The following is a 9380-nucleotide window of genomic DNA, read 5'->3' on the forward strand; positions in this document are numbered from 1 at the left end:
ATTCTAAACTAAAGATGGTATAGTGCCCATCACCAAAACCCCCTAATCTGTATATGGTGAAGCCTTTTAAAGCAAAATATTTTACCTTCATTATTTATCCCTGTTGGCCAAATATGCTAACTCATAAGTGAGTGTATCAATAATATCTATATTCAGTGCACCAACTTGCTGTTTAATAGCTTTGAGATTTAAATGTCTCTTTGCCGTATCTCGAACACTTAAATAGCTTTGTCTAGTGGCTAAAACAAATTTTCACAAAAAAAGATCAGAGTTCTTTGATACCAGGTCAGTTTTGACCATTTTGTTTTTCGTAAAAGTCTCAAAGCACAAAAGCAACCGGTATGCACTTTGGTTGCCTCCACTCCTCTCAGCCCTTGTGCTGTACACAGGGAACTCTGTTAACATTAAGGAAGCCCCAGAGAGGGACAGGGCTCTGTACAATATGAAGCTTTCACTGTTAACTGAACTCACTGGTTTTATGACAAGATAAACCGGCCAGTAGGACAAATTCTAGATAAGAAGTCGGAGAATAAGCAACAACTACAAAAGGCCGTTCACAGCGAACATAACCCGAGTTGAAAAGCTCTGTTAATGCACATCTGATAGCCCCTAAAAGCAGTGAAACACCCAAGCAGGTATTTGCCTTAGGCGGAAAACTCGGAGCTGAAGTCCACCCAGCCTTCTCTGCTCTTCCTACCTCTCGGCTGTCCCCTGCAGGTCAGTAAATTCCAGACGGGAATCCGCTTCGGAAAGCCCATTAGCCCCCGTGGCCCTGGCTGCCCTCGTTCTTGAAAAGGGAGTCTAAATTCCACCACTAACCTCCACCTACCTTCTTATCAGTTATGAAGGAAGGGAGAGAATCTCAAAGAATGAAGAGAAGGGAGATCATCTGGGGTTGGCTACACACTGTAATTAGAAGTAGCATTGATGGGGAATGAGCTAACTGTTTTTATAAAGCCAGCATTCAAAAAATGCAAACCACCAGTAATTTAAATATTACAAAATTGTGCAGAATATAAGTATTGAAATAATTTTTTCCATCCACAAAATTTTAGAGAAAATTACAGTATCAAAAAATATGAAATGGCAAGTTTGGCATCTCCTCAGAGGAAAACGTGTTTTTTATTGGAAAGGATTTTTAAAAACTAGTGGGCAGGCTCTAGACAGGATATGACCCTGAAGACCATGTGGCATCTCCTTAAAACTGCTTCTGGAACTAAATAGGAAAAAAATCACAAAGGCAGTGATGTACCAGGATGGTAGGGAAAAAAGCTGGTGAGGCTCACTGAATTGGGAACTTGGGCCACTTACCATAAATCATTTCACAATGGTTATTTATTTGTCTCTACCCCCGGACTCCCGAATAAAAGCACACCAAGGTTTGCAGTTCAACCTACTTAAGAACTGACCCTTCCTAGCAAAGCAAAGGTGCCTGAGGAGGGGACACCACCTTCTAACAAGCATAAGCACAGAGCTGGCCCACTTCACACTTTTCAGAGCTATTACTCTGCCCTTTCCAGGAGAGGAACCAGTTTATTTCCACCCATACCTCTCTCTCGCTGTAGAGGACATTAAATCCTGACCACACAGATGGCAAAGTGGAGCTAAGGGGTTACTAGGTTACAGTTATGTTGACATATCCTGGCTCTAAGAAAGTTCCTCCTTCATTCCTCACATACGGGAAACATTAGAAGTGATCAAACTTTTGCAGAAGTTTCTGCAGAAGTCCCACAGAAGGCTGCTGATCACTCAAAAACCACTTCTTGACCGTAAGGTTTACAACACCTGGAGACACCCCTTCTGCTGATCTAAAGCCAAGCTTTGCCTTTAATAAAAATTAATCAGAATGGAAGCTCACAGCATTCCCAGGGCAAATGAGGTGTCCAGCACTTGGTAAACTGTGAAGCTCTATAAAAAGTATTATTAAAATGTTTAGTGACTGTCTTCCCTGTGTAGGTGTGTTACCTGCAGTATATCACTTAACTGTCATAACACCCTGCTAGGTCACTATCATCATCCCTCCTTTACAGATGAGGAAACTGAGGCTCAGAGCTGAAGGCACAGCCCAAAGTCACACAGTAAGTCCCAACACTAAATCCTATCTTTATCACTAATCCAAACTGGTAAGTAAACAAAACAACTCTTGAGATTTCTTTCTACAGCAAAATCCTGTCTTTCCAACGTCACAGTTTACGACTTTGGGTTAGGAACCCAGAGGCCAGTTTCCTTACTAGGGCAAACCTGTAACGCACTCTTCCCGTCCCTTCCACTAATGCCCAATTCTGAACACCTGTGGGACCTGCAGAGAAATGTAACTGGGCCAGACAATGCCCTCTTCCTTGCTTTTCAACTTAGGGAGTTTCGCTGCAAGGAAGGGTGTGCGGGGAAGCTAAGCAAAACCCCAGCTTCCATTCCGGTCTAGGGCCCCACCTCGGGAAGACCTGGCCTTGACCTCGGCCTAGGGGGCGGGTGACCCTGCTCAAAGTGTGTAGCTACCCGGGAAACCGGGCTCTGCACTGCACTCTCAGGATAAGCACCCCAAGCTCTGTAGGGGAGAAGTCTCCCATCACCCTGTCTTTCTTCCCCTCTCCACGCTGGACCGGCACCCGAGTCATGGGGAAGTTCAAAGCGGCCCTGGGCGGAGGGAGGGGACTTTCGGGCTGGGAAGAGCGGGTCGTCTCGGGACCCGGACCTGCCTCTTGCAGGGCAGGCAGGTCAACCTGACTACTCACGAGGCAGAAATTACAGTGTGAGGCGAGCGGGTGCAGCCGGGACCCCAGCAGACGGGCGCCAGCTCTCGTCGCCTCCGCACCCGCTCCAGAGCCTCTGGCGCGGGGGTCCACGGGCGCGGGTGGGAGAGGGCACTGGGGGCGCGGGGGCGTCCTTGTGGGGCTTGCGGGGGGGCCGGGCCCAGAGTGTCGCTGAGGGGTTTGGGGAGGGGGTAGCGTCTAGGGCCGAGGTGGGGGGCGACCCAGCCCGAGGTGCGTCGCTGGGAGACTTAGGGACGAAGTCTCAGGAGGTGCTTGGGCAGAGCGGGCGTCCCCGCCCGAGGGCGTCGCTGAGGGACTCGAGCTGGGGGTGCCGGGTCCTGAGACAAGAGGAGACGTCCCCGCCCCAGGGCGTCACTGAGAAGCCGGGCGAAAGGGTCTCTGAGGTACGGAGGCAGAGAGGGCGCCGGCCTGGGGGCGTCGCCGAGGGGCCTGCGGGAGTCCCGGGCTCTGAGGTGGGGACCGCCCCCGCCCGAGGGGCGTCGCTGCGGGGCTGGAGAAGAAGTCCCAGAAAGTAGAGGCGAGGGGGTTGGGCGCCCCGCGCGGGCTCCGCGCACCGCGGGCGCTGGGGGTCCCTCACTCACCGGGTCCGGGGCCGAGGCCGGGGCTGGGCGCGGGCCGGGCCGCCAGCGTGAGCGCGGCGGCGGAGAGCAGAGCGAGGCGGGCGGCGGGCGGCGCCATGGGCGGTCAGTGCGGGGCCCCGGGGCGCGGCCCGGGGGAGAGGGGGCAGCGCAGGGAGCTGGGGGCGGCCATGGGAGCGGGACGCTGGGCTCGAGCGTGGCCCCGCCCCGGCTGCCCGGCCGCCCCGCCCCGGCCCGCCTTCCCCAGCGCCGCCACCGCCCCGGCCGCCTGGGGCCCGCCCGGCTCCGCCGTGAGGCCCGAGGGGAGGAGCCGACTGCGCTCGCCCGCTCCGCCCACGCCTGCCACTCACGCGCCAGTCCCCGCCCACACCCCTTCACCTGGGCCCGCCCACCCACGGAGGGCATCCCGGGTACGTTCAAGGGGCGGGACCAGCAGGTGAGGGGTGGGGTCTAGAGCCCCGCCTCCGAGTCCAAGAGTAGGTTTGGCCCGGTTGGACCGGGCCGGGCGCCCAGTGACCCCTGCTCCACCCTCACTCGGGTCGTGACCCACACCGCGGGCTCAACCGCAACCGTAATAATCATAACAGCAGTTTGCAAACCGCTTTTCGCAGCTTGGCTCATCGTCGTGATTTATGTAAGGGTGCTCTGCAGTCAGCCTATCCGGGTTCATATCCTCCTTGATCACCTGCAAGATTTTAGGCAGATTTAAAGGAAAAAGTAGCTCTCTTCAATTTCCCCGTCTGTTTAATGCGGGCGTTGATAGCAATTACTCCCAAAGCAGTTGTACTAAACGAGACAGTGTGTAAACTTACGCACACACAGATTAGGATATGTTAAGTTCCTTTCACCACCCCAGTTCTTGCAGCCACGAGGGAGGCAGCATACTGAGGCCTGGTTCCGGATCCTACCGCACATTCTTTGTCAACTGGGGCATGTTTTCTGCTTTGTCAGAGCCTGTCATCTGCAAAATAAGAATAATAAAAGGCCTTCACAAGATTAGATAAGATGGAAGCGAGTAAAGCGCCCGACACTGAGAAATTCCAGAAGTGGATGGTCAATGATGCTTTCTTAGAGACTGCGATCCCGGGGCTGGCAGTGCGCGTGCCTCGCTTAAACCCTCGGCCCCCGCTTGGCCGGGGCTTTGCCCATCACTCACCCACAAGGTCTTCCCCGCCCACCCTCGGGGTCTGCCGTGGGCCTCTCTCCTCCCCCGCATTCCTCCAGGCAGAGACTATCCTTCGGCTCCCGCCTAAAGCGCTGCGGTGACGCCCCGCTGGGCATGTCCGGGCGGCTCGGCGGGCGCTTTTAAGTCCCTGGTCCCAGACGTGCAAGTGCGGGCCTGCGCCCGGCGCGGCGGCAACAGCTTCTGCCCTCCTATGCCGACTCGCCGCGCCCTGAACGGGGCTGGGCTGTCCCCGCCCCGCGGGCTCCCAGGCCCGCCTTAGGTCCACCAGTCCCTGCGCCCCCTAGCCACCCAGGAGCCGTCCCCTCGCCCAATCTCAAGTCCCCCCACCCCATGCCCCCGCATCCCCCCACCCCAGCTGCTCCCGGAGATGGGCCCCAAAGGCGCAGCTACCTCCCACGAGGCTTCCCAGCGCAGTCCCTCTCCACCCACACGACCCAGCACCGCGGCAAGAATAATCTTGTTCAGTCATTGTTTTCACTGTGTCATTCTCGAACTCAAGAATCCTCTGGGCTCCTTATTGAAGCAGGGGGACACCCCCCCACACTAGGTCCCCGGGGACACACCCTCCACATCCCACCTGGTGTCTTGCTTACCCTCTCTCTTCAGCACCATTTTGGGCCCTTCCCCACTTCCAAAAGCACCTCCTCCAACAGAACCTGGGAATTCTTTACCTCTTAACTTGCACCCTCATGGGCAGGGGCACCTTGAAGAAGAATCAGATGTGAAGATGCAAGTAAAACCATCAGCACAAAGCAAGCGCTCAGTTAAGATTCCTCCATTTAACAAATATTCAGTGAGGAGCCTGCCAAGAGCACCAGCAGAAGAACTCCCACTCTAACGGAGGGGAGAGTCCAGTCAACCAACCTCAAAGTCATGTGAATTTCAGAGAGCAAAAAGTACTACAAAGACAAGGAAATGATGTTGACAGAGAACTGGACTGTTTCAGATAGCGCTCTGGGGAGAGGTTTTAGCAAAGCAGGACACAGCTCTCTACAGTTTGCAAAGGCTCTTTCACATCTCATCCTCATTTCAGAGGAGGGACTAAGAAGGGGCAGATAGGGGTTTGACATCAGGTTTATTTGGCCAAATCTGGTGACTTATGCCTAATGGTAGTAGCTTCCACCTGCCTTAATGCCCAGCTGGGTGGGTACGAGCCCCCTTTATTCTGCTCTCTTGGCCTCTGTAACCCGAATGGGTTACAGTGAGAAATGAAAATGTGGGGTCCCTTGTTCAAAATTATTAATAATTTCAAGATGATGACAACAGGGCATTAAACCAAGTCGGGGGCCCTTCTAAGCTTGGGGGCCTAAGTCTCTAACTACACAGGATGCACACCCTTGAAAGCTGGTGTGTACAATAGAACTCAGAACTAGTGTGCAAGCCCCTGCTCCTGCTGGCTGTCCCCAGGCCTCCCTCCTCTTTTCCAGCGCAAAGCCCAGCACAGGTGATGGAAACAGCACACAGAGGCTAAAAATACAGCCGAGCAGGTCTAGGTCAGGGCACGTAGTGGCTCAAGGTCTTTGCTCAGTTATGTGGCCCTGGGCCCTGGCAAGGAGCAGCCTGGGCTATTCATTTCAGTGCTTCACATGCCCCTGTCATTGAGCAGCTTTATTTCATGGAAAGAGTGAGGGCATTGACTATAGCCCCTGAGGCCTCCAGGAAGATGTTGGTGTCTGTCTGTCTGCCTGCTCTCGCTCTGCAGTCAGGTCCTTAAGGGCAGCAGGATGTGCCAAGCAGCTGGGAGATCTCAGCTGGTGGAGTCTGGGTGATTCTGGTATCTTTGACCATTGCCTTTTTTTTAAATGGAGCTACTGGGGATTAAACCCAGGACCTCGTGTATGCTATGCATGCATTCTACCACTGAGCTATACCCTTCCCCTGATCCTGGTGTCTTTGAAACTCCAGTTGGGATGAATTCTGCTCAAAGGGCAGTTGTGTTGTGGAGAGAGCCCTGGATGAGGAGTCTGCAACCTTTTATTGAGGATTTTACTAAACTCTGAGCAGGGTGCAGTGTTTGCCATCACATCTCATGTCTGATGGTAGCCCTCGGAGGGAGGCACCGTTACCACCCACCTCATCCAGAGAGGTTAAACGGCTGGCCCAAGGTGGCGGAGCTGGGTTGGAATCCAGTCAGTGGGACTCCAGGACTCTACTCCTAATTACTGTGGTGAATCGCCTTCTGGGGTTCTAGCAACAAGCGCTTACTGACTGGTCCAAGGCGAGGCAAGAGAGGCATTTGCCTCAGGCACAAGACTCAAGGGGGCCACCCAAATTCAGAAATCAAGAGAAATATATATTTAATCCATTTTAAAATATATTATATTTAATGGAGAGTGTTTTAATGCAATATCTTTTGAAAATCTAAATTCATGATGAACAGAATATCGAAGTTTTAAAAAAAAAGATCTAGATGCTTGGTTTTCCTTTAGCCTCAGGCTTGACTCGGCACAGTTCTGCTACTGCTCCTGTCTCCCAGGTTTCTGGGTCAGGCAACTGGTGATGGAAGAATCAAGGGGAGTAGCACTTTGCCTGTTCTGAGAGGGGTTGGTGGGGGACACAACAGGCTAGAGGTGTCTGTGTGCATCCAGGTGGCCACGTCAGAGACCGCAGAGCCAGGTGGACCAGGGCAGCAGGAGGGGCAAGCCACTGTTATTTCACATACTTGGCCCAGATAGGTGTGTATCCGGCACATGTGGTCTAAATCACTGGTCCTCTAACTTTGCATCATGGTTCAGGAATCTTTTCAAATTTTCTCATCCAAAGTTTTTCTCTTCTTTCTGAAAACTTCTACATCATGAACCTCAGATATGTTCCCATATGGGTGTGGAAGTTTACTCGCTTGGGTGTGAAAATAAAAACATCTTCTTAGGAAATTAAAAACAATTAAATTCCACTAGAATTTGGGGGTGGGGCATGAAGGAGGAAGGGGAGGATTCATTAGAATTGGCTCAATTTCCTCTTTATTAACTGAGCATCCAGAAAGAGAATAGGAGCTCAGGGAAATTAAAGAGAAGAAAGGTGGTAGTAAAGGAAAAGGAGAAAGAAGAAAGATTACAAGGGCTAAGAATACAGTGAGGAGAGCCTGGATCAGTATTAGAGAAGGGCCGATGTGTTTCCAAATAGAAGCAGTGGTTTAGATACGTCAGGGAGAACGGCTACAAACGATGGGTGGGAAATAAAGGTTATTTAGACAGATCTCAGCAAAATAAAAAAGGTTCATTGAAGAATCAAACTGAGGAACAGGCTTTTCTGCAACACAGAAGCCCTACGGCCTCAACCCTAAGTTCTCCAAATCAAGTGTTGGCACCAACAATGGAAATTCCTGCCATGGCTTCAGGACCCTGGACCAGATAGAGTCTTTCCATCCTGACTTTATAATTCTCAGCAACCTTCAATGGAACAACCTCTGTTAAAGACTAGTTACTTTCCTTAGTGTGTCCTCAGGTACCTACTTCCGCTTCCATCTAACAAAGCATGGGATATTCGGGACAACTGCTGCAACCAGGAGGAAATGTAGGTTCTGCAGATACATCATGTCCTCAAGGTGGACGAATCTGATAAATGTTTAGCGAAAATGGAACATGGGAAGAGAAATGTCAGATACCCAAGTCAGGTCAGAATCGTTCCCAGATTCAAGAGGCTCATTGCTTTCAACAAGGATTGACTGTATAGCACAGGGAACTATATTCAATATCTTGTAAGGTCCTATCATGGAAAAGAATCTGAAAAGTTATGTATGTATAACTGACTCACTTTGCTGCACACCTGAAGTTAACACAGTATTGTAAATCAACTATACTTCAATTAAAAAAAAAAAAAGACTCTCATTGCTTGACCAGATGGACACATATGAAGGACCTGGGATGAAGTTCATATCAAAGGTTGGGTTATGTCACTCACATGAACAACAGGAATTCCAGAAAGGGTCAGGTGAACAAATGGGCCACAATATTAATAGCAGTAATAAGAAGTTTGTTTCTTGAGCACTAACTCTGTGCCAGGAGCCACACCAAATGCTTCCCATGCATTGTCCCATTTCCTCCTCACAGTGATTCTTGGGTAGGGACTACTATTATCCCCATTTCACAGATGAGGAAAGTAATGTCCAGAGATGTGAATTCACTTGCTCATTGAGAGATGGATCTGGGATGTCAGCTCGGGCAGACCAACTCCTGAGTCCAGAGAAAGTCTCATGACAAGGACAGGACTAGTTGTGGTCTGTGTCCACATGTGGTATGTGGCTGGGGCAACTAGACGTGAGGCAAGGCGCCACAATGAGGGCTCTGAGTGGATGAGGGCAGGGTGGTACAGACCATGGTTGGGTTGAGTCCAGCCTTTGGCAGGTTCCTAGCTTTGGGACCTGGGGCCACAGTCCTTAAGTGCCTCAGTTTCTTTGTCTTTAAAGCAGGGATGGCAACAGTCCCAAACTCATAAGACTGTTGGTGGCATTTCACGTGATGGTGTTTGTAAAGTGTCTAGAACCATGTTTGGATTTCAGTAAGCATTCAATAAATACGGATTTTACTGGAAAAGGAGAAATAGCACAGGCCAAATTACCCTGAGTTAGTTTTAAGGGATGTGAGGGTTACCTACTGGGCCACCGTCAATTGGAGGGAGTGATGTGGAAGGGAGAGAAGGTGGAATTTGATGGAATTGGAAGACTGTGCATCAGCTGCCAACATGAGAACAGCTCTGTGCTAGAAGGAGGGTCTGAGAGCTCCTCAGAGCCTGAGCAGTGCCACTTGGTCATTGAGTAGAAGGCCTGGAAAGCAAATCCATTTGAGTGTCTGGAAAAAGGTGGTGCAGGAAAGCCAACCTCAAGATGCGGAAGGATAGAAGGGAAAC

General features: G+C 51.3%; 1 protein-coding gene across 2 annotated transcripts in view; it reads right to left on the reverse strand.

Moving 5' to 3' along the window:
• KREMEN1 (kringle containing transmembrane protein 1) overlaps nt 1-4625 on the reverse strand; it is a 50083-nt gene extending 45458 nt beyond the window's left edge. The window contains exons 1-2 of one of the 2 annotated variants that reach the window (XM_031442978.2): nt 4506-4625; nt 4162-4310 (exon numbers count right to left, since the gene is read on the reverse strand). In XM_031442978.2, the coding sequence (XP_031298838.1) occupies nt 4162-4264 (103 nt within the window). In that variant the 5' untranslated portion in view covers nt 4265-4310; nt 4506-4625. Of the gene's footprint in view, nt 1-3352; nt 3540-4161; nt 4311-4505 lie in introns of those variants that run through there. The other variant, XM_064481105.1, reaches the window with a different exon arrangement.
• Between the last annotated feature and the right edge of the window lie 4755 nt (nt 4626-9380).

This window comes from Camelus dromedarius, chromosome 31 (genome assembly GCF_036321535.1).
Source record: "Camelus dromedarius isolate mCamDro1 chromosome 31, mCamDro1.pat, whole genome shotgun sequence".
NCBI lineage: Eukaryota > Metazoa > Chordata > Mammalia > Artiodactyla > Camelidae > Camelus > Camelus dromedarius.